We start from the raw sequence: 24,270 nt of genomic DNA, 5'->3' as shown, positions 1-24,270 counted from the left end.
ATCCTATTCAAATACTTTCACTGACCAGATTATTTTGCTTTCTACTTCTGTGGATCTTCAAAACCAGAATTCAAAAATTTGTGAAAAAAAAAGTTTGAGAACTAGTCCTTCTTTCAGGACTTCCTTGTAACCTTTCATCCACTTCTTGATCTTCATGTCTATGAAAATTCTTTTAATGGTGTCTTTAAAATAAAGCTGGGCCGCTGATAAGAACTGGTTCCTGCTTGCATAACCTCTATGCAGAATTTCACTCATTATGAAAGATCAGCCTTGGAAAAAATGCACTTGATGAAATCTTTTCAATTCAGTGATAAAATATCTATAGAGTAACTGAACTTTACACCATTAAGCATCTGACTCCCTGACACCTTGCAAATGATAGTGTTCAAATTTACTTACTGTACCTCGGTGGTGGCCTTGTGTCTTTTCAAGCATTGCTATTGACATTCCAGTCACAAATGGCAATTACTTTAAAAACACTTGCTCAGAAAACTGTCTTGTAACTTGCATTTTGAAAAGATAAATTGATGTAAAAAGATTCCACTGAAGATAAATTGGCTGAATTTGGCCTGGAGCAGTCAATTCTGTAAGGTATTCCTTTGCCCCAGGATTAAAAAAATCTCATTTTACATGATGAAGCCTATAAATTGCTAGTTATGAGGCTTTGAGAACCGCTGTGGTAATCCAAAGGATACATTAAATTGAGCTTCACTTGCAGTGAACTGATTTTATTCTAAAGTCCTGGAGGCTATTTAATAAGCATACTTGTTTTCATTTTTATTACAAAATTGAAGAATGAGTAGAACACCTAATTCTGCACCTGAGTGCCTGTTTAAGAAAATGGATACTTTGTGGCTTTACAGTGGATTTTGTAGTCAAGGTTTCATTTTAAATATAAGGCCAGGTAGCAGGAGTACATAACTATGGTCCAAGTTCCATGAGGTATCTGTGATTAAATAATTTAATTTGCTTTTGCTGTAAGTTCTGAAAGTGTAAAATGATACTTTTGCATTTTTATCTTTAAAGAGATGGGTCTGTCTTTAAATAGATGGGTCATTGTTACTAATTAGGGTGGTCTGTGTCCAACTGGAATAATCTCAGTGTCTTTATTTTAAGGGATATAGATATGGATATATATATAGGGCAAAAACTGCAGCTGCTGCTCTGCTATTAATTTTCTAAGCCTGAACACCCCCTGACCACCTTTTCCTTTCAAAGGCAAAATTCCCACTGACTTAAACAGAAGTTGTCACAGGTGTAAGAAGTTTATTCATAAAAGGACTACAATAAAGAACAATTGCATACTGAGAAGAATGATAAAATATGCAGATCTATTCAAGAAATTAGGAGAATGAAAACCTTAGAAGGTCTTTTTAAAAGGAAAAATGAAATCTAACGCACACACTTATGACTGAGGCATCTCATATGTTTAAGCTGATGCAAACGCACCGAGCCGATCTGTGCGGCGTATAACAGAGCGGATTGTTCCTGCAGTTTGGCAGCGATTCCCCGCGGGCACAAGGCGATCCTGAGGGCCGGCTTTGCCCGGCTCGCCGCGCTGCCAGCGCTGGGCCGCCCCCTGCCATGGCCAAAGATGGCGGTGGCGGCGCCGCGGCTCCGGCACCGCCCGGCGGGCGGGCGCTTCCGCCGGGGCCGGGGGCGCGGCGGCTCCTCCGCGGCTCGGCGGAGGCCCGGGCGGGGGCCATGGGCACGGCGGCGGGCGCGGGCGCCCTGCGGCTGCCCGGGCTGCACGGGTACGCGGTGGAGTTCTCGCCATACTGCCCGGGGCGCGTGGCCTGCGCCGCCGCGCAGTACTACGGCATGGCAGGTGCGGGGGGCGGCGCGGCGGGGGTGACCGGGAACGTGGCTGAGCAGGAGGAGGCTGGAAACGTGGGTGTGCGGAAGGACAGACGGTGTCTGTCAAACGCCAGAGCATTTGGGGACGGCTTCCCTTTCCGCTGCGTTTGCTCTGCCGTGAGACGGCGGCTGTGCCCCGCCGCGGGCCGGGGCTGTCGCGGGTGCTGCCCCTCGCCCTCCACAGCCCGGCAGGAGCCGCCCCTTCCCAGCCCGCCGCTGCCCTGGTGCTTCTCACAGCGCCCTCGGGGGGAGCGCTCGTTTGATAGGGTCGAGAATAAATGTGGCAGTAAAGAGGTACACAATGTGAATAAAATGTCTGAAGATAACTTTCTCCGGTGACAGGACTCGAGGGAACGGCCTGAAGTTGCGTCAGGGGAGGTTTCGGTTGAATATGAGGAAAAGGTTCTTCACCCCCAGGGTGGCTGGGCACTGGAACAGGCCCCCCAGGGAAGCTGTCACAGCACCAAGTCGGACAAGATCAAGAAGTGTTCGGACAATGCTCTCTTTGGGATGGTGCTGTGCAGGGCCGGGAGATGGACTGGATCCTAGTGGGTCCTTTCCAGCTCAGCTTATTCTGTGATTCTGCACCTTCTTGAGCTGTTCTTGTTTGAGTCCCTGAGCGTCCGGGCAGGCCCTGCTGACCCTGTGGTCTCTTGGAAGAGCCAATCTGGCACTCTTCAATACTGGCATCTTTTTCATTTCCAATGGAATATTGCTCCCCAAAACATTAATTTAAAAAAAAAATTCCAAGTGTAGAATTACTTTAACAATATCCCCATCAGATGAGGAAGCAGAACCGATGTGTGTTTTATCAGAACTGAATTATTTAGTTTCTGGTGAGCTGTGTTTTTTATTACTATATTCAGGAAGGGATGAAAAAAGTGTTTGGTCGCCTGTGCTATCAAAAGGGACAAAAAAGACAAAAGGGAACTCTTTGTTGGTATGTCTGTCATGTGAGGCCCATGGGGAAAATGCACTTTTATGCTTTATAAACAAGTCTTTTTCAACCTCACCGACAGATACACTGGAGTAAAATAAAAAACAAAAAAACAAAAAAGCCAAAAACAAACCCCACCACCAAAAAGCCAAAATCAAACCAGAACAATGTGATGTAAATTAATTACTTTTTTAGAGAGCATGAGACCGCAAGATGTTTAATTATGCAAGTAATTGTTAGGCTTCCTAAAGTTCACATGCCCTTTGTGTTTGCACTCTGAAACTACTTCAGAACCACTCCAGTTTCCTTTGGCATTGGGGAATTTGTTGTGATGTTTTGTTTTGTTTTACTGGTTTAGGTTGTGGAACTCTGGCAGTGCTGGAACAAAACGAAACTGGGATTGTTCTGCTCAGGAGGTAATACAGGTGTATCTTTTATTTTTGTAAGATAAAACCTTACTTTGTACTTGTGAGTACCAGGCACAATTGAAATATTTTTAGTTATTTTTAGTGATATAAAGTATTTTTTCAATTCTGAAGTAATTGAATACTGAATGCAGTCCTTTTATTTACATAGAAATTGATGTATTTGTATTTACACACAGTACAAAAGATATGTTTACATTGCATCGATTTTGTTATGGGAAATCATCTGGTTTGCACCATTTCCATAGTGTAAACCATTTTGTAGAAAACTGACAGTGTGAATTAAGAGCAGATTCTCTGCCCTAGCTTGAAATTATAAGTTCTACCTTTTTAGGAATAGTGCCTTGACACCTAGATTTATGCCCGTATGATTGATTTATACTGAAAATAGAGCAGGAAGCTACGTCAAGTCATGGAGGTCCTTCCTAGGAGATACAGTTTTCTAGGGGTTTTAAGGAGATTGATTTTGTTGTGGATAGAAGAGGGAGAAGGATTAGAAAGGAGGGTGTTTAATACTTGTCTGCTATTAACTTAAAATGTTCTAAGGAAAGTCTTGAAACAGTGATTGTTTAGATTAAGGTGGCTGATGTGGAAATGCTTAAAAATAATTGATCATATTCCGACAAACCTTTTCTTATTCATTACTGTAAAACAGGACTCTTTGAAGATGTTCAACACACTGTTACTTCTGGCAAGTACTCTGGTTTAGTACAGTTCATTTCTGTTTTCAGGGACTCCACTTATTTTGTGGTAGAAAGTCCTCATAAGTCCTGACCCACAGACTTAACTGTTTCTTTCTCCATTTCCAATGGAGATATTGCTCCCCAAAACAATTGTTGTTTTAGGGATAAAAAAAACTGTTGTTTATCAAAGTGTTCCATGTGCACCTGATCATTACTGCAGAGTGCCATCAAATTTGACCTGAGCTTAGCTAAAGCTTCAGTGAAAAGGGGGTAAAGAAATTCTTTTTTCTCATCAGATAATATTGCAGTAATTGGTAGCTGTTGCAGAGTAACTAATGTATGGCATCAGATACCATATGGTCAATTGTAGGTGTGTTGGAAGCATTTTATAGGGAGTGTAGAGTTCTTCAGTAAATTCATGACTGAGTTTCTTTTGGGTTTTCATTGTGACTCAGATTCATAGTGGTGTGAATTGGATAAGGCTCTCCCAACACAGTTTTATTTCTTTCTTTATCACAGTTTGCTAGAAACAAACTGCCTCTTGCATTCCGGAGAAACCATAAATCAGACTGAGTCATGTTGTACTCTGTTTGTGTGGCAAGTTTTAGACTGGAATCAGAGTTCCTTCTTTGTCTGTGGAATATCCTTGGCTCATTTATGCTTTAAGTTAATCAATCTGTTCTGGCATAGGGTTGTAGAAATTGACATTCAAACAAGTAAATTAATAGGAAGTTCACTTGAAACTCAAATATGTGAAAATGCTGTTTAGAATGGTAAAAAAGGCAATTTAAAGACTTTCTTTGCACAGAACTAGTCCATGTTTTATGTCATGCTTTCTCACAGACAAATATCTTCATTTTTCCAATTTAGTTTTGACTGGAATGATGGCCTGTTTGATGTGACCTGGAGTGAGAACAATGAAAACATGTTGATCACTTGTAGTGGAGATGGATCTCTGCAAATTTGGGATATGGCTAAAACCAAAGGTCCACTGCAAGTCTATAAGGAGCACACTCTGGAGGTAAATCAGGCAAACTTAAAAAATGTAATGGATGCTCTTATGTTTGAATAATTATAATATTTATTTGTAGTCTTATAATCAAAAGCAGCTTGTTATTTTCTAACTTTTTTGAGCCTGTGGTTTGAATTAATAATTTGAATATAAAGTGGATGTACATATTCTTCTGCATGTTCATACACTGTAGTAGGTGCTGCTTGATTACACAAATCTAATATATTCAGAAAATAGCATTTGTAATTCCTTACAGCCTAAGTAATCATTGTGATGTATGAAATTACTGCAGTTACGCTGTGATTTTTAGAGAGCCTTATTAGCTAGGTCTAAATCAGACAGCTGATATATCAGTCTTATTCTTGAGGTTGTGGAATGATACACATTATGCACATCCTTAGCAAGGGGGTTGCACTCAGGTCTGCTTATTCTTTTCCCTCCTAGCATCTGTGAGATCCTACTCAAATAACAGCAGTCAAATGTTGGGCCAGTGTGTATGTTTTTTTAGCCTTGGTTTGATACTGTTACATTTGATTTTCTTAAAATCTCAGTCTCTTTGTGCAGTGGTGTATGGGTAGAGAAGAATATTATATTCAGGTTCATAAATACATTTGAATAGTTTTAAGGTTATTTATTCTGTACTACATATATCTTCCCTAAAGTGATTTTTCTTCCCTTTTTATTAAAGCTTTCCTTCTGACCCTCCACTCACTTCTGTTAAGTCTTTGAACTTAAGATGCAATGAGTTTCAGCTTGGATTTTACTGACTTTACTGATACTTTATCTAAAGCACATCGATCTTAATAAAATAATCTAGTAGATATGCAGTCAAAAAACTGATTGAGTGAATTCAATTTCATTCCCAAAAACTTCAGGATTTTTTCAGATATGAAGCACTAGGCTAAAAGCTGAGTGACTGTAGTTATACAAGAGCCCATCTTCTGTAGCTTACTTCTTTGCAGTTTTTCTACTTTGGTTTAATACACTTACTGTATAAAGTGAGAATTTTGAGAGAGGAGTTTCTAGTTGTGATCAGGATTTTGATAATATTCAAAGGCTGATAGTAGTTACAGAAAGATGTAGGTGAAGCATAGTACCAAAATTTTTTTTGTTTGTTTCTGCCATTTTCTCATTGAAATTGCGTCAGTAAGTTTATTTGGTTCTGTTACACCATCTGTTGTTTGTGAAATAAACATTTGTGTCTATGTCTTAGCTGAGCTGGTAGCATGAGAGGTGGGCATATTCAACTGTGGTCAGAAAGAATAGGAAACATGGGCTGAGTGAGAGTTTATTGTGAGATATGAAAGGTTTGTATTGATTCTTTATGAACTTGTGTTAAGAGGATAGATTTCAGAAGGAATTTACCTAGCAATTTCTGGCAAACACTAGCGCAGACAGTGTTCTCACTACCTTCCTAATCCTTAATCCCTATCTGACATTTTTAATAGCAGTTTTGTCATGGCATTTTATATTATTTCTAATGCATGATTGACAGGGATCTGTTTCTTTTTTTTTCTAAATGAGATCATTGTTCCTTCTCAAAAAGAATGTGCATTTTTAATTTAAAAGTGAATTTGCATTATCAAAGGATGATGAGTTTTATTCCAGCACTAGCCAATTGCTGAATTTTATGAATAAATTAGTCTGATTTACTTTGGTTTTGGTGAAATCTCACTGGATTGTGAGCTAATAGAATGCTTGAATTAAATTTGTCTTGTAAAGTGAACCTGAACATTTATTTTAAGCTATTTTTTATGTTTTTACATCTTTTTTTCCTTCATTTTTTCATCTTGCCAGAGGCATTTCTTGCTGCTGTTTAGGAATAAGCTAGGGTTCATTTATTTTACGATTGAAGATAAAGCACTAAAAGATTAACAGCTAAGGTTTATGCTGTGTTGCTAGTCTTTCCCAGTTGCTCAACACAGCTTCTATTGAAGTGTCTTTACGTTTATGTTGGAGGATGGCATGAGAAAGAAAGGGGAGTAGAAGTGAACCTTACTGGGTTATTCACACTGTCTTCTTTTCATCCTCTCCCTATTAGCTAGACCTGTCACATGCCAAATGGACAGGATCTCTTGTTTTTCCTGAGCCTGTGTCTGTTCTGTTGGTAATTCTTGCCCGAAGCAGAGTTTGCCCAGGTGCTGCTGCCTCTGCTGCAGCTGCAGAGCGCTGAGCGGGGCCAGCCCTGTGTGCCATATGTGCCCAGGCCTGTGTCACAGCACCTGCTCTGCAGATCTTCCTGCTGATAGCTTGGGAGGGAGCTGGGAGCCCTGGGTGTGCTTTGCCTTATCCCTGCAGCAGATCTGATACATCCCACATACCATGTATTGAATGCCAGCCACGTGGATTGTGTGACACAGGTGGGTGTTTCCCAAAGATCTGTTTCTCTCTGGAAAATCTTGAATATGAATATGAGAACCAAATACTTACTGAGCTGCTGTGTGAAAGAGGCACACTGTGTAGTGATACAGTTAGGGGCATTTCCAAGCAGCAGCAGCTTAGGAGTTGAGCTCAGGCCATCACACAGATTCAAAGGCAAAGAGAGGAATATTTGTGAGCAGCTTGGGAGCCAGTTTGGAGAACTGTCATGTCTTCTGTTCTTAGAATCTATGGAGAGGTACTGATGTGTTTCCCTTGTTACCATTTTAGTGGAAGAGTTAGAGGGGAAAGGAGCATGTTTTAATGAACTGTAGTATAATTAGTTAGCTAACAAAAGTAGAAAAGTCAAGAGTATAGTTGGTAAAAAAACCCGAAATAATTACCTCTCAGTTGGTTATATGGCTTTTGTTAAGTACTGTCCCAGTGTCTTGTACATTTGAGCTGTAAGCTCAATGTGAGGGAGTTCAGTACAAAAGGGTTCTAGAGCAGTTTGGCTTTCAGTATATGGAAAGTAGGACTTTGTCAAATAAAAAAGGAGAGCTGCAGATAAAATAGCTTATTTTTCTCTGAGCAGTGTTCAACTTCTGGAAGATAAACAAATAGATGAAAACCAGTTCATCTAAGTTAGCATAGACTGAAATATTTCTCAAAAAAGAAAATGCTCAGAAATAGCTAAATATTGCCTCAATTTCCATTCTCACACAGGATGCTTTCCATAGAAGACTTCCAGACAGTTGCTGGATTTCTTTCCCTTTCAGCTACTCTGCTTTTGTAATCTGGTGACACAGATCCAAGCACTTTCACCTTCAAAACAGGGTTGCTGTTATTAAATGCACAATTCCATCTATCCAAGACAAACCCAGCATTTGTTGACTTACAGTTGACTCCAGTGCTGTGCCAGAACTAGATTATCCCAGGTGGAGTACAGATCCTTGGTAGTTAGAGAGGGCAGCTGTTGAGGGCAGTGCCACCTACTACTCGTAGGTAGTGACCACATTTCTGAGAAGTGTCCTGGGAGCTCTGATTGGGTCAGGAAGTGAAGTGGATGAACTGTTTTATTTAATATTTATCCACCTTACACTGAAATGGTTCGTGCCCCAGTGCAGCTTATTGAATCACTTTGGTGTGAGGTAAAACCAGACAAAACAGAATGCACCTTCCATCAAGTAAAGATGTGAATTTGAAGAATGAAGTTGTACATGTACTTGACACCTGAGGATTTTAAATAATTTGAAGAACTACCTTAGTGCATTTGTTTTTGTGAGGCAGCAGAGCTGAAAAATCAGCAGTGAAGGGTGGAGGTAAGGTATCTTCTGTCAAAGCAGGGGCCAGCATTAGAATATGCTGTCAGGGAAGAGGGAGCTTATTTCAACTACACAGTGGAAAGTAATTTCTTAATAGCTGAAATGGGTAGTTATGAGGGAAAGTGAGTTTTAAATTTATCTTATTTTACTTGTTTGAGGATTTAGATGATCAAAAAAGAGTGCCATAGAACCTAGAAAAGATGGTAACCAGGAGTATTTTATGACATATATTTCTTAGGAGAGCTAGATATAATAAAAAATATAATAAAAAAGCATTTATTGTTAGTCAGTCAAAATCTCAAAGTCACCTGTGAAGAGAGATGGCATTTACAATGAGAGATGGCTAGCAATTGGAAACTGTAGATCTTTGAATAAAATTGGATCAGCAATAAGAAATCAAGTCTGAATTATGTCTTTTAAAGTGGTAGACTCCTAGTGATGGTAGATGTATGTGGTGTTGTTGCAACTTTTATTTTTCCTCCATTTTGGCCCATCTTTGCTTTTTCAGATACTTTTCTTAGCCTGTATGTACCTTTAATGTCTGACTGAGAGGCTGCATTTAATTTTTGTTCAGGCAAATGGCATTGTTGGGAGGTTTTGCTGTACTTCAGCTGAGTAGAATACAATCTGCAAATCCAAGTCTATTTTGTGAAATTCTGGCTAACTACAGCCTGAAACTTGTATTCTAATGCTCCTTCTAAACTATACTCTTATGTCATTTACAGGCATATAGTGTTGACTGGAGCCAAACTAGAGGAGAGCAGCTAGTGGTGTCTGGTTCATGGGATCAAACAGCCAAGCTGGTATGTTGGTTTTCTGTTGAAGGTGAAAAGTGTGATTTCTTTTGGATCTCGTAGTCCTTTGTGTTAAGAAACAACATGGACTCTCTTTTCCTGTTTATTTTTACTCTGCAGCTGAAATTCTGCTTTAATTGAGAGGTTGTTTATACTCTGAGATGATACCAGTTTAAACTTACAAATACCTTTTTTAAAAAACATTCATCTAATCCTTTCTGTATGTATGAAGCTGGGATTTTTTCAATGTGTGAGACCTTTCATTTCTTACTGAATGTATATCTCAGCAGTCTTCTTTTTTCCTTTATTCAGTGGGATCCAGCTGTGGGGAAGTCATTATGCACTTTTAAAGGCCATGAAGCAGTCATTTACAGCACTATATGGTCTCCACACATCCCAGGTTGTTTTGCATCTGCCTCAGGTAAGCATGATGGTAAAGAGGTTCTCACAACAAAATCCCAAAAGCTGCCTTCTCTGTTAATGGATCAGTTCAGCACTTTTTCCAGCAGATGGTAGTGTGTGTCATATACACTTGTTCTATAAAAGTGGAACAAGGAAAGGTAAATGTATTGCTGCAGCTGGATTTGTAGGTTCTGTTACAGTCAGTAGATCATTCTCATGGCCATTTAAATGGGGCCCAGCAGTTTTCTAGCAGTGACCTTGTGGCAGTTTTTTCTGTTATTTTATATATCTCTCTTCCATTCCTCTCACTCTTGTTATTGAGCACTAAATCATGTTATATACTTTATTTTGTGTTTTGGCTTATGTTTTTGTTCATATTATCTCAAATGTTGGTAGTCTATTAACTCTGTGAGAAATGTCATCAGTTCCCACTGAGCTTTTTTAAGCAATTCTGTAGATCTCTGTGCCTTGTTCAATCAATTTTTGTTCTCTGCTTTGGCAGGGGCTGTGGGTCTTGCTGGTAGATACAATCACAGTTGAGTTAGGTGTACACAGTGGCAGAGAGAGGTGAGATGGTAGTGTTTCCCAAACACTGCTCGGGCTGCAGAGGCACAGGGAGAGCTCTGCAGTGAAACCTGGGGCCCAGCTGATGATTAACTGGGAGAGAGGTGCTGTGAGCCACAGAGTTTGCCTGGGAATTAAAAGGGCCATAAGGAACTGTCTTAATACAAATATTGATAGATTAACTCTGGTGGCCTAAATTTCTCAGATTTCATATCTGTTGTACTTCTGTACTGATTTTAGTAGAAATTGTTTGGCTGTAATATTGAGAGGGTAAACATAACTATGTTTTCCTGTTACTGAAGTTGGAGAGACAGTATGTACACACAGATACTATTTTTTCCTATTCTGTGGGAAGCCAGATGAAAAAGTACATGTGGCTTTCATAAAATTTCAGTCTGGCTGTTTCCAACTGCTTCTGCCTGCAGAGTTTAGCTAGAATGATGAATGAGTAACATTTGTTTGTTATACATAGTAGTGCTTGAAAGCCAAATGTTGGAGCATGGGTTTTTCCACATTATGTGATGGATACCTGTCTAGCATGATGTGCAGAAACTTATGGGGTTGAGGCCTGTACACTGTATGAACAGTTCTACTGAAATGCAACTATCTATATACTACAAACAAAATAAGTACCTGAGTACCATTTGGTCAAGGTTAAGTGCTTAAGTGTTTTTTGCAAGTTCTAAGGAATGTTCTCTTCAAAGTCCTGCTTAGAACCCTCCTATCCATGGTAGTCTTAGTCATACAAAATTTCTGGCATTCTAGATGAACAAAAGGGCTTTGCTGGTACAACTAATTACTTCATATTTGAACCTCTAGGATATGTAGCCAAACTTTCTTCTAATAGATTGCCCCTTGAACAATTTTGGGAAACATTGATTGTTAGATGCCATATGTTGTGATACCTAAATTTGGTACAACAATTGATCTGATCTTTGAGTGACTCAGTGGGTGCAGCTGTTGGAAGTTTTGACTAGAACACTACAGAGTTCATACTCTTTTGTGAATTTTTACTTTGATGCTTGAAAGGGACTAATATGCTTTTGGATCCTAAAGCTAATTGCAGTCAGTTTTCACTCATTGATGGAAAAACAACATGCACAAAAGACACATTATTTTTGTTCCCTAAGTGTGAAGTTCTCACTCGGGTGTGAAATAAAAATCTGCTGTTGGTACACTGATAGTGTAATTCTGGGTATAAAATCATTAGATTTTAGAAGAAGTCGTCTTCAAAATGATGATGAACTTTCTTACAGTTTCCAAAATAAAATGTCTGGTGTACTTCTAGATGAAATAACGTAGAAATCATGACATGCTGATGTGGAAAAGGTTTTGTGTTTGCATTGTAATTTTCCTGTGGTTTGATTGGATTGTTTTACTATAGAAAATACATATTGGCAGTCATTTCTTTGGTCAGAAGGATTGTGGATAGTAGAAGGATTCATGACCCTCTAGCTCTGTGTGTAAAGGCCAGTTCCTTGCAAGAAACGTACATCACACAGTTGGTGTTCAGAGAGTTTATTGTTCAGTGCTTAATGGCATTCTAGTCTGTCAGTCAAGGTATGTGATGAAAGTAAAGTGGAACTGTTCAAGGAGGCTGGTTGTCCTCATTTAAAACTTGCTATGATCTGCATACTCTATGAGGATGATGGAAAATCATGGGACAGAAAGCTAAATTTCACTGATGATTCATCTTCTATTGAGCTAAAGTTGGAGCTGGAGAGAAACTTGAATCTCAATGTGATAGAGCTGTGTCAAATTTAGAGCTGTTCCCTTCTTTGGGATGTGCTTGATGGAAAGGTTGACCTGCAGTTCTGTGGTCTCTTATTTTGCAACTTTTTGTTGTCTTGAAAATTAGTGACTGAAATGCATCTGGAGGGAAACTTTATGCACTTCTTTTCATCTCACTTGAGTTTCTTCACTTTTAAAAACAAAAGCTTTTTTTGGATGTTGTTAAAGATTATTGAACCATTCTTTTCTTGAAGGAGTCTGTAGTGCTTTGGGATTGTAGGGTATCTGTGTGTCTGTGTCTTTTTTTTTCTCTCTTTTGCCCCACTTGTCTCCTTTCTCATCCCACCTCACACATACCTACTCACAACCATGTGCTTACTGCTATCTTAATAATGTAGTTGCAATGCTTGAGGAATGAACTGTTTCATGTGGCAGCATCTTCAATTCTGCATGTATGAGTAAGGTAAGTTAGGTACATTGTAAACCACAGATTGGAAAAAATGTTGCTCTTTAAATACTTCAGATTAAACTAAATGTAAGTAAAACAATGCACTCTTGTTTTTCTTTTAAAGGATGTAAGCAAGGGGAAAGAAGATCTAAAATCATATTGCATGCCACACCCCTGCCATTTTTTTTGCCTTTATTTGAATCCCTATAGAATCCTGCAGAAGTTTAATTTCCATGTAACTAATTAGTTTGTGAACACTGAAAACAGAAAACCAGACGGAATTGCAAACCACAGTAAAATAGCTGTTCAAAAGGATCAACCTATGCCTGAAGCTTATATTTGATTTTGAAATATGGCTTTTTCTCAAGCTATTATGAGACTAGAAGAGGAATACAAGTGAAGAAAATGAGAAATCCAAGATGGCAATAAAAAGCAATTGAGAAAGAATTTGATACTGGGTATAGCTTTTTTTGCTTCATTAAGTCTCCATTCTGAATACATACAAGAAAACTGAGCTTGTCTGCAGTGGACAATAAAATGCAATTGAATTGCAGAAGATATATATGTCTCATGCTTCAGTCAAATTAGGTTTTATTCAGCATCTAATAAACTTCCATTTAACATTTACAGGGACATGCGAGGTATTTTACCATGCTGTTGTCTTCATTCACAATCATTTGTACTCCAAAATCTGAAAGTAAATGGCTTATCTTTTTTTTGTTACTGTTATTTTTTAAATTGGGAGTTCATAGTAACAGAGCAAACTTTTAATTCTGGATGTGTAAATAAATGCTGTTGTGATGTCAGTAACAATTTCTGAGCAGATAAGCAGGATGTTCAGGTGTACGTGTGGCACCAAACCAGAGCCCTGGTAAATGTCTGCCTTACGCTGGAAACACACTGATGTGGAAAATGTCATTAAAGAAGTGACATGAAGCCACTAACAGCATTAACAGCAGCCTCATGGCTAAAGGGGTTTAATGAGTCATTATGTCATTTGCCTAGATTTTTTTTTTTTTAACCCAGAGAGCAAATTGGTAAGAATCTCACAAAAAGCATTTGAAATGCACACAGTAGTAGTATTTAGTCAAATGTTAATCAGTTCTGCTAAATGATTCTCCATGACTGCAGAGCAATAGGCCTTGCTTAGTCCTGTGGTTTATAAAGAAAGAATCCTTTTTAGTATCAGTTGGGTTTATTGTCCTTTAACAATATAAAGTACCTAATAAATACCATTTCAACTTTATCTGCAAGTATTCTTCGATACAGATACAACACTGACAAATAAAAATATGGATGTTTTGGATTTAACAAAGCCCAGATTTAGAATGACTGATAGCTATTTTATTAAATACTGGGGCCTTAGTTTTAATACTGCTTTCCTTTTTAAATCAGTCTTTAAGTTTACTGATTAGGGCAGGTACATAATTTTAATAATATCTTAATTCATTAATAAGGGAAATAAATTTGTTTGAAATCTGCCTGACAATGTGTGTATTCATCAGAATAGATCAATTAATTGTATTCTTTGCTCAAAGACTTGTTTTTCAGACTCAAAGCCCAGGGCAAAAATTTTTCTTGTATCACAACAAGATGTGATAATTTCTGATACAGTTTTATTATGTTGACAAAAGTGTTGGATGACTGTAGCTTTGCTACTTTACAAATGAATCTGTAAATCCAGATCCCACTCTTGTAAGTCCTTGCATTGAGTGCTAGACTTTAACATTGAAACTAAAATCCATTTTTTATCTCATGTTCTGTTTTACTACCAGCCCTGAGTTAGTGAGTTGCTTTTTAAGAAGTCTCTTCTTGCTTACTGGTCTCTTGGTAATAAATGTGTGTAGTAAGGGGGTTGCCAAGCTGTAGTTTCATAGATCAAGCTGGCATGTAGTCTTGGTGCACCTTTCTGTGTTTGGTATTCAAATTGTAAAAACATCTATGATTGAACCAATCATATTGCATGAAATAATGAGCTGGGGAAGGTGTACACTAGGTGTTCTAGTGAGAGAACATTTGCTGAATTAGTGCAGCTTCTCAGTAGTGGTGTTTCAGTAACATATCAGTAACTTTCAAAAAGTAATCATTTCATTTCATTTCATTTCATTTCATTTTTTTATTCTTTTTAGAAAAATAATTAGTTGGGCTTTTCCCTATAATAATTTAATACTCTTGTAATTTTTAGTTTGACAGCATTTTGTATCAGACTAGAACTGACCAGTTGGAAAGTACATTTCCACTGGTAATTATGTGTGCTTGCTAGGTAAGTTGTGCTACATGGTGATAGATTTTGTTTATTCAGTAGTGCTTTTGGATGATTTCACTGAAGCTGTTATGTGTGTCACTGTTATATCTGTCACTTTGTGTGGAATTCCATGAGCTTTATTATTCCTGTTCTAAGTTTTCTTGTACTGTTGTATTGGTTTAACCCCCATTGACAGCTCAGTCTCACGCAGCCACTCAGTCACTCCCCCACAGTGGGATTAAGGGAGAATCAGAAGGGTCAAAGCTGGAAAACTCATGGGTTGTGGTAGAGACAGTTTAATAGGTGAAGCAAAAGCTGTGAATGTCAGAGCAGAACAAGGAATTTGTTCACCACTTTCCATGGGCAGGCATGTGTTCTGGCATGTCTTGGAAAGTGTGGTTCCGTCATGCATTATGGTTACTTGGGAAGACAGGTGCCGTCATTCCAAACATCTCTTTCTTCCTTTTTCTTCTCCCAGCTTTGTAGGTTAAGCATGATGCCTTGTGTTATGGGGTATCCCTTTGGTCAGCTGTTCTGGCTGTGTCCCTTTCCAGCTTCTTGTGCAGTGCCAGCCCCGCCGCTGGCAGGGCATCATGAGGAGCTGAAAAGTCCTTGACTTAGTGTAAGCACTCCTCAGTGACAACCAAAACATCAGTGTGTTAGCAACATCATTCTCATCTTAAATCCAAATCACAGCACTGTACCAGCTACTTGGAAGAAAAATATCTCTATTTCAGCCAAAATCAGAATAATTATCTGTGATAGAAGCAATCAGCACTATCATTTTAACACACATAAAATGATTGGTTTTGAGAGTCATGAGATTTGGGTTCTGCTTTTAATTTTCCCACAGATTTTCTGTTTAATTCAGGCTAAATAATTTAATCTGGTTCAGTATTTAAAAATACATGTAAGGTAGCAAGTAATGTAAACTTGTCATCATTCAGTGGCACTGCTTTAATTGCGATGGTTTTGTCTTTTTACAAATGAATGTAGTGAAGTAGAGGTAATGCTTTAAACTGAAAGAGGGTAGGTTTAGGTTAAGTATTAGGAAGAAATTCTGTATTTGGAGGGCGATGAGGCACCAGAACAGGTTGCCCAGAGAAGCTGTGGATGCCTCATCTGTGAAAGTGTTCCACACCAGGTTGGATGGGGTTTTGAGCAACCTGGTCTAGTGGAAGCTGGTTCCTGAAAAACATTGTACCTGTCCTAGTTAGAATTTTTTTCTCCTTCAGATAGTGTTTAAGGTTTCATGGGGTTTTATTAACCTCCCAAATACCTAGCTATTTTTTGTAGTTACTGTTATACCTCTGCACTGTTTAGAAATGATTGCTTAGCTGGTTGTTCTCACAGGACTTTGGAGATGATGATTTATGAATTTGGGTAAAATATATCTGTGAAAATAAAAGATAGTATTAAGCCTACATGAGATTTAAATCTTGAAAATACTTTATCTTTTCACTGTTAGACATTGTCATTCACATTAGCAATCTTTATCTTCTGTATAAGAATGATGTACTTGTAGATTAGCATCAATTGAAAAGTTTTGAATAGATGAGTGTACATTGTGTAGTTTTATTGATTCGTCCAAGATTTAACAAATATTCATTAGAAAGAAAGAAAGCAAGTACAATGTATAAACAATTCTGAAATCATAATAAATTATCTAATGGGCCAGTAAAAGTCTGTTGCCATAGAGAAACTGCTTCTTACAAAAATAGAAATATTTTAGGGGGGAAATGTTGGGTACTTTTCTGGTTGCTTACTTTAGTGTGTCAGCTAGAAGTGTCTGCTAATAGATATGGTTGTACTAGGTGTGCTTTCCTTGTAGTTTCTATTATTATTATCCTACTTTTGCTTTATCTTATAGAAGAAGTGCATCCTCAGTATTTGTAGTACTCATTGAAATGTGGAAATTTCAAATTTTTTTACTGCAGGTTTTGTTGAAATTAAATGTAAATATATATGTATGAATGGAAATAAGCTTGAGGTTAAAAAAAGTTTTTTAAAAGGTGCACTGAGTCAGGATTGCACTGTTTATCAGGGTTTTTTTTATTAATCTGATTTTTCTACCTAAATGGAAAAATTGGATTTTCGTTTGGCTTTAGATCAGTCTTTTCTATTCACAGAAAGGTTCACTTGCATGTTGTGTTACTCCATTAAAAACATTTCACTAATAGTGCCAGCCAGAATTATAACTGCTAACTCTAGCATTTTCAAATTTAAAAAAAAACACCAAAACCAACAACAACAACAAAAAACCGCGGAAAAATAACAATTTTTTTCATTTTTCTCATGCATCAGTATTTTCTATTTAAAAAGAAGTAATTGAGGCAATTTTACATTTAGTGTCAAAATTGATATTGGCTGAATAACTTACTTTTCCAAATGCATTTGGCCCTCATAATGCTACTGTAGTATCTCTGTAGCAGTTCATTCTAGTTCACCTGGATTTATATATTGCTTGGGTAAAATGATCCTGTCTGTCGTGAAATATGTGTTTCCCCTTCAAATCTATGTTATCTGATGAAATTAAAATAAAAGCTTTTTAAGAAGTCCATTATAATATCTCAGAAAGACTTAAAACTGAAACTGAACTGTCCTCTGCAGGCAAGCAGATTAGCAAGGCTAATGGAGAGTGGATCCAGGGCGTGCTACCTGTTCTTTTGCCAAAACCCTGCTGCTCGTGTTTCTTCCTCTCCATATGTTGCCCTGTTTTTATGAGCTCTGCAGCGATGTTTGAGGCTTCAGCTGGCTGCAGGGTGCCATTGTCAGGAGTGCTATCCTTGTACTGAGCAGCAGTCTTCCTCCTGACAGTAGGGGAGGGCAGCGAAAACAGGGAGAATTTGGGTGTTGTTCCCACCTTACAGAGGGGGAATTTATCCACCAAGAGTGCAGCATCTCTCCCAGTTCTGAGGGCTGAGGACGAGCCAGCCAACACCAGAGCATGCTCCTCGTGGTCTCTGTGGTCAGAAGGCTGGACTTGTGACATGTAGTGAACTAAGCTCTCTCTGCCTTATTTATTTAAACTTCCCAAATGTTTCATGGGACGTTTGTTTTGGGAAGTCTGCAGAGTCTGGTGGTTTGTGCAGTTAGGAGTGTTGCTGTGGCTCTAGGAGTGGATTTGATCTCTAGCCAGTTTCTTGAAAAGAGCTATGATTTTTCTTGTGCCCAGCTGTATACTTTACAGCCAGTGACCAACAGGGCACTAAAACCATCAAAGTGCTTGTATATAAACGGCATGAAAACAATAATTATACAGAATTATCAATAATTTCTTCAGTAGCAGCATAAAACAGTGTTTTTTAAATTTAGGTAGTATTGATATATGCTTCCTATAGAAATCATGAGTGTTTTAATCACCTTTTAGTGATGAAACTTGTCTCTTGAATGAACATAAGTGTAATAATAATAATAAATTCTAAGTAATTTTCTCTCTCTGGAAGTTAGAGAGCTAGAGAATCCATTTTTGTTGACACAAAGCTAAATATTCAGGGCTTTAAAATCCCAATTTTAAAAATTGAAAAGCTTGGTTGTCCTGTCAGCTGATGCAGCTTTCAGTATCTTTACAAACTGTTAGGAATTTGTAAGAAGGGTGTATACAAATGCTCTAGGTCTTTAGGGGTAGATGAGAAAGCTAAGAAACACTTGTCTGCTAAGTACTAATGGATTAATTGAAATTGTAACTGATGCAACAACATTGGATCAATTTCTCTTTGTTTCAGGTGATCAGACTTTAAGAATTTGGGATGTGAAAACCCCAGGAGTCAAACTTGTGATACCAGCCCACCAGGCTGAGGTCTTGAGCTGTGACTGGTGCAAATATGATGAGGTATAAAACCGTTCATCCCACTGTTCTGCTAATTGAACCCCTCTCATTAAATAGCAGGGGGTTTTACTACAACATTATTGCATCTTCTCTTTATGAAAGCGTGCCTGGTTGCATTGTTGTTCTCATTCACTATTACATCTCTGGAAGAGCTTTGTTCTAAGAGATGGTCAGCCCAAGCAGATCAGAGATTTTGCTTAACTCCAGTGGGCATAGTAGTCAAAAGTGGAAGACCAGTTTGTGTTTGTCTGTGCTCTTTAATTTACATACTGTGGGTGTCACTTCATTTATGATATATGAATCTGTATTTTTTGATTTATCTAACTTCTGTATCCAACATATACATTGCTACAATTTAGTAATTAAATTGTCATGGTATATCTTTGTTTTATGAAATCATCAGAACTTGCTGGTGACTGGTGCAGTTGACTGTAGCTTAAAAGGCTGGGATTTGAGGAACATCCGGCAACCAGTGTTCGTCTTGCTTGGTCATACCTATGCTATCAGAAGAGTAAAAGTAAGTTGTGTTTTATTTCCCAGTGACCATCACTGAATTGTTACACAAATTTTTCTGGAAGCCAGTAATATTTTATGTTATCTGATAGCGAAGGAAAAAACCAACAGGGTGTTAGAGGGCTTGGGAGAGGGTTTGAAGATTACTTTCAGCTAAATTATGAGGGAAATTTGAGATGGGGAAAACACTTCCCCTTACTCATTTTTAAATGATGCTTTTCTCTTTCTACACAAAGGGCCAATATTCACAGAAGACAAGATACAAAACACATTGCGAATATATACTTTTGTGTATACAAAGAAATTATTAATGCATTCAAAGGGATTTTGAAACTGTATGCATGAAAGGCTACAGATGACTTCAGTTTATCTGTGTAGAGCTAGAATACCCACCAATAAGAATTTGCTCTCAACACACAATGACATTTTTATCATGTTGTATGAAAATATGTATCCAAATATCTTTTTAGGTAAGCTCAAAAACTAAAACTGTGTTTCAGTGGGAAACATTGAAACTAACAAAGAGTGTGGGAGTATAATACATCAATATCAAAGTCTCCTGGAAAAGGAGATAGTTCCTAATTCTTTTAAAGCCTTTCTCGAACAGGTATGTTTATTAATATTTTCTAGGAAAGAAACTTTTTCTTGCAGAAGAAGTTATCCTGGATTGGTGTTTTGCTTCACATTGATATGTTTCTAACATATTTAGAAGTTACTGTGCTTAGTTTGTAATTTGTCAGAAAAGGGTGTGATTCAGGTAGTTATTCTGTATCACAAATCCTTTTCATGGTCAGATAACATGAGGAGCACCTGCTCTCCTTATCCCTGCTACCCCTGGTGTGCTTTCCTCACTGGTGATTGATGCTGAGTCTTTTTTTTCTAATTTAATGCCTTCATGACTATTCTCTAATCTGGCTCTGTGAAATATTTTTCATAGGAGAAGATGCATCCATGTGCAAAGGAGGTTCACTGAGAGTACATGGCTTCTATTCCATCCTACCAGGCTTTCATTGCTTCCATTTCAAGACAGCCATGGTCCCTGAGCACATAAGATATGACAGTGTGGGGCAGCCCTTCGAAGTGGTGCAGTATCTCCACTTGTGTGGTGTAACTCACCAGTCACAGTGAGTTGAGGGAGAGGCCTGGATGCTGCGTCTGTAGAGGCAGCTGCCCCTACTGATATCCCTTCCCCTGTGCTGTGCTGACACAAGCGATTGTGAAGCTGCAGCTGATGGCTCTGACTGAAAACCCTGTCCCTGGAAGTGACTAGTTTCTGTCTGGATCATTAAACTGTTTCAGTTTGTTGCTCAACCACACAATTGCAAGCCTTGACACAAAGGAGGGGTACAGGAGCACACAGTTTGAAGTGGAAAAAAAAGTGGAAACCGCAAGTCTTGGCAGCAGATCTGAGGCTGGCAAGGAATTCTACCCAAAACAAAACTGTCAGGATTCCTCAGATTTTTATGGTCTTTCACTGCAGTACAGGGCATTATCAGAGCACTGAGGTCATCTGGAGTCCTTTTTGGGTGATTTTTGATGTTGGTGCATTTGATCCTCACGTTCTTAGCTGGCTTCAATATCTTACACTGAAACACGGTTATAGTTTTCAAATTTACCTAAAAAGATATGTTGGAGTCAGGATGGATGATGTGGTGGTATCTAAAATTGTGCTATCTTACAGCTAAATTGAACAGAATTTTCTCTTGTAGCAGAAAGACATTATGCAAATTTTTTCAACTTACATGTGTAGTACTCTGGCAAGTATTTTGATAGAGTTTGCTTAGCTAAGTTTCTAGGATACTTAAGGTTAATGATAAAACTTTGACAGTATGGTTTTGCTTTATCTTAAAATATGAGAACATGAAAAGGGGGCTTATGGAAAGTGTACCATTGTTTTTCGTTGCCCTCTAGTATTTCTTCCCCTCTAGTATTCATTTTCCCGAGGTGCAGAACCTGTTTTGTTTTGCGTTTTTTTTCCCCTCAAAAAAAATTGCAGGAAATCAACAGATGTTCAAGTTCCAGCATGCACATTCCTCAATTCTGCTATAATAAAGAGTCAGCAGACTTCAGCAGCCATCAACATACACTGCTCTCTGGACAACCTGGGTGGTTGTGGCAATAGCCTAGACTTAACTTTTGACTTTGTAGTTGCTGTGAATAATATTAGAAGTGTTGCAGGAAGACTTAACCGTGAACCACAGTGTGGGGGACCTGCAAGTCTGTGGCTTGTTGTATTTCTTACTGAGAAGTACAGATTTTAAAATAGTTGGAAACTGAAGGTTGCAAAAAAACTAGAGCTGAGATGAATAATTTTTGATTAATTGCATCCTTCTTATGCTGCAGTTGTTAGACCAGTCTGCAAGAGTCCATGGAAGAGTGTATCCTGTAAAATGCCCTGTAGGAGAGAGGGAAATCATGAAGTGATGTTATATTGCCTTCAGTTTTTCCACTTATCTCCAATTTTCCCATTTGTATAAATAATTTCAAAATTGTGGGGATATAGAATAATGATGGTAATATATCTTATATTCTCTGCAGCATGGCACAGATTTTGTCTCTCTGAAAATAATTAACTGGTCACATAGCTGGTTTGAAACTTGATTTACATAACAAGATGAAACTTAGTCTATTAGCCAAAAGCAGAACTTAATGACAGTTTATATGACTGTTCCAGAACTTCTTAACTTTACAACAGAGTTATTTGGTACTGCTGTAATGAAATCTAAGCAAAACAGGATTCCACAGAGCAGTCCTTGTGATTATTAATGCTATGATTCTTTGTAATTAGAAGCATGGGGGTGAAATACATTGATGTAGTCTGTTTTGTTGCAGCATGCTGTGATATGAACCAAAACCATTTAAGTAGTTAAACTTTGATAACTTGCTGCTTACAGTAAGCCTGTATGTGTTCACAGTGTTTTAACTTTAAAAATTGTTTTGTTTTCTTGCAGTTTTCACCATTCCATGCAACTATATTGGCCTCTTGCTCCTATGATTTTACTGTAAGGTACAGTATTTTCTCTAACTGGATAAAAACAGAAAAGTGATCTATTTTAATATGGCTTGCAATAGAAAACAGTTCCAGAGTGGATATACTGGAAAGCAGTTAATGTTGCTGTCAGATGCTTCATAAGCTATGTTGAAAAACACATGGGTTTGTCACTTAAAGCCCAGCTCAGTCACTCTGCTGAGCAATATCTGCTCTCTCAGATGCTTTCTGCAATCCTTTTCACATCATCTGCTGAGCATATGATATGAGCATAGTTGCATCCAGCTGGGATAATGTCCGATGAGAAGGTAATACCCTCTTAAATTAAATTAGTTAGGTGAGTTCATGTGTTTCTGTGGCACATTTTTATTTAGGCTTTTTATGAACAATGTTTTTGTCCTACCAGTATCTGAGGAAGCTTTAGTAGTGTTCCATAGTGTGTATGCTGAATTTAGACAGCACCTTCTGCAAGTTCCCCTGGTTGCTCAGTGTATCTGATACTGCTGAGGATCTCATAGTACTGTTGTTTTAAAGCTAATTTAAAGTCTTAAGGAAGTTTGATTTGATACTGGGATTTCTCTAAGATACGTGGTGTCACAAGTCAATGCACTATGAAATATTCCTGAATACTTCAACCAAATTGTTTGATATACATTTTAATTTTCTAACATGGACTGAATGTAGTAGGCAGTACATTAAGAAATGGGAGAAGCCCTCTTGCCTCCATAAAGGACTGCAAAGTTATCCCACTTGTCCGCATCATCTCAAGTAATGTCACTTCTGGTTGTGTCCTAATTGGTCTGACAGCAGACCTAGAGAGGTTCTGCTGCCAAAGGGTTCTGTTGCTAATTCTCAATGCCTGTATGTGTTGCCAAATCATAAATCTATCCGGTCTTCTGCTGTAGCATCATATAAAGTTGCATCACGAAGTTAACCCATTGAGCATTGAAGTGACTTGATTGTGCTGTCATGCTCTTCCCTTTTTTGACACCAGTTATATATCCTTCAGGTTTGGTGCTAATGTGCTTCATGCAGTACTGAAATCTAGAGCAATTTCAGCTCTGACATTTTCTTATGTGAAAATTGTCAGAAAAGTTGGAGAGAGCTACTGGCTCACAAAGCATCGTGTCTATAAATGTAGAGCTTGGGGACCTTTTCACAAAATTCACTCTAGGCATAATTTTTCTGCTCAAAGATTTACTTGTCATTACTAAGGGGAGACAGCAGACTTGAAGAGATCAAATAAAGATTTTTAACAGTTTTCTAAAACTGTTGGATTTGGTATGAGTGAACAAACGACAGAGAAGGCCAGGTGAAAGTCTTTGGAAAAGGTGTCACAAGTAGAATATTCTGTATAATGGAGGAAAATTGTTGCCATAAGAATTTAGGAACATCTCTTTTAAAGGCTATATTGTACCTCTACCACATAGGGTCATGTTACTGGATGCACACAGACTCCACATGTGCATACATGCACACGTCCTGTCATATGTGCACATCCATGTGCCCCACACACACATGGATGTGAATATATGCACACATACATGTATGTTTCAATTTAAGAATAAAAATCCTTGATCAATGTATAAAAGGTGGAAGAGAAGTAGGGATTCTAGTACATGGAATTAATTATGGATCTTGTTGAATCTACTCAAGGCCTGTGACATTTTAGCCCCATTTGGTGGGGGTTGCTGAATTTTGATTCATAGAACAGCATGGTATGGCAGCCCCTTAAAAACAGATTCATTGCAGTGTTATTTTAATAGCAGTTTATGATATTGTTCATTTATATTCTTTGGTGTGTCTGTTTGAAGCTCAGAATTACCTGAAAGCATTAGTTTATAGTAGATAACAGATACAGCATAGTGTTGGAGCAATCCTTTACTGTCAGAGTTCTGTAATCTTAAAAGTTACTGAAGCTTTATAGTTTAACTAAACAGCTGCAAGTATTAGTTCAGATTATCAAACTACCATGTAGGAAGCAGGGGTTTTATTTATTTCAGGTCATACAGCTAGTTTGACACATAATCACGACTGGTTATCTAAAAGAAAAAATTAGGTTGAAAACAAAGTTAACAATGCTTAGCTTGCTCCTTTGCAAATAGTATAATCATGGAATGTGAGCACTGTAGTCAAGATACTGAGAAGAAACCTAGTT

The 24,270-nt window shown here is 38.1% G+C and overlaps 1 protein-coding gene across 1 annotated transcript in view; it reads left to right on the top strand.

Annotated features, from left to right (window-relative positions):
• Positions 1 to 1,651: 1,651 nt before the first annotated feature.
• Positions 1,652 to 24,270, top strand: part of PEX7 (peroxisomal biogenesis factor 7) — a 40,844-nt gene continuing 18,225 nt past the window's right edge. The window contains exons 1-8 of the mRNA XM_064708341.1: positions 1,652 to 1,828; positions 3,153 to 3,210; positions 4,773 to 4,923; positions 9,323 to 9,400; positions 9,704 to 9,812; positions 18,507 to 18,613; positions 19,014 to 19,127; positions 22,075 to 22,130. Of these exons, the coding sequence (XP_064564411.1) occupies positions 1,705 to 1,828; positions 3,153 to 3,210; positions 4,773 to 4,923; positions 9,323 to 9,400; positions 9,704 to 9,812; positions 18,507 to 18,613; positions 19,014 to 19,127; positions 22,075 to 22,130 (797 nt within the window). The 5' untranslated portion in view covers positions 1,652 to 1,704. The remainder of the gene's footprint in view (positions 1,829 to 3,152; positions 3,211 to 4,772; positions 4,924 to 9,322; positions 9,401 to 9,703; positions 9,813 to 18,506; positions 18,614 to 19,013; positions 19,128 to 22,074; positions 22,131 to 24,270) is intronic.

The sequence above is a fragment of the Zonotrichia leucophrys genome, chromosome 3, assembly GCF_028769735.1.
Source record: "Zonotrichia leucophrys gambelii isolate GWCS_2022_RI chromosome 3, RI_Zleu_2.0, whole genome shotgun sequence".
Taxonomy (NCBI): domain Eukaryota; kingdom Metazoa; phylum Chordata; class Aves; order Passeriformes; family Passerellidae; genus Zonotrichia; species Zonotrichia leucophrys.
Note: the sequence above shows the minus strand (reverse complement) of the source record. Positions and strands in the feature narration are given on the sequence as shown.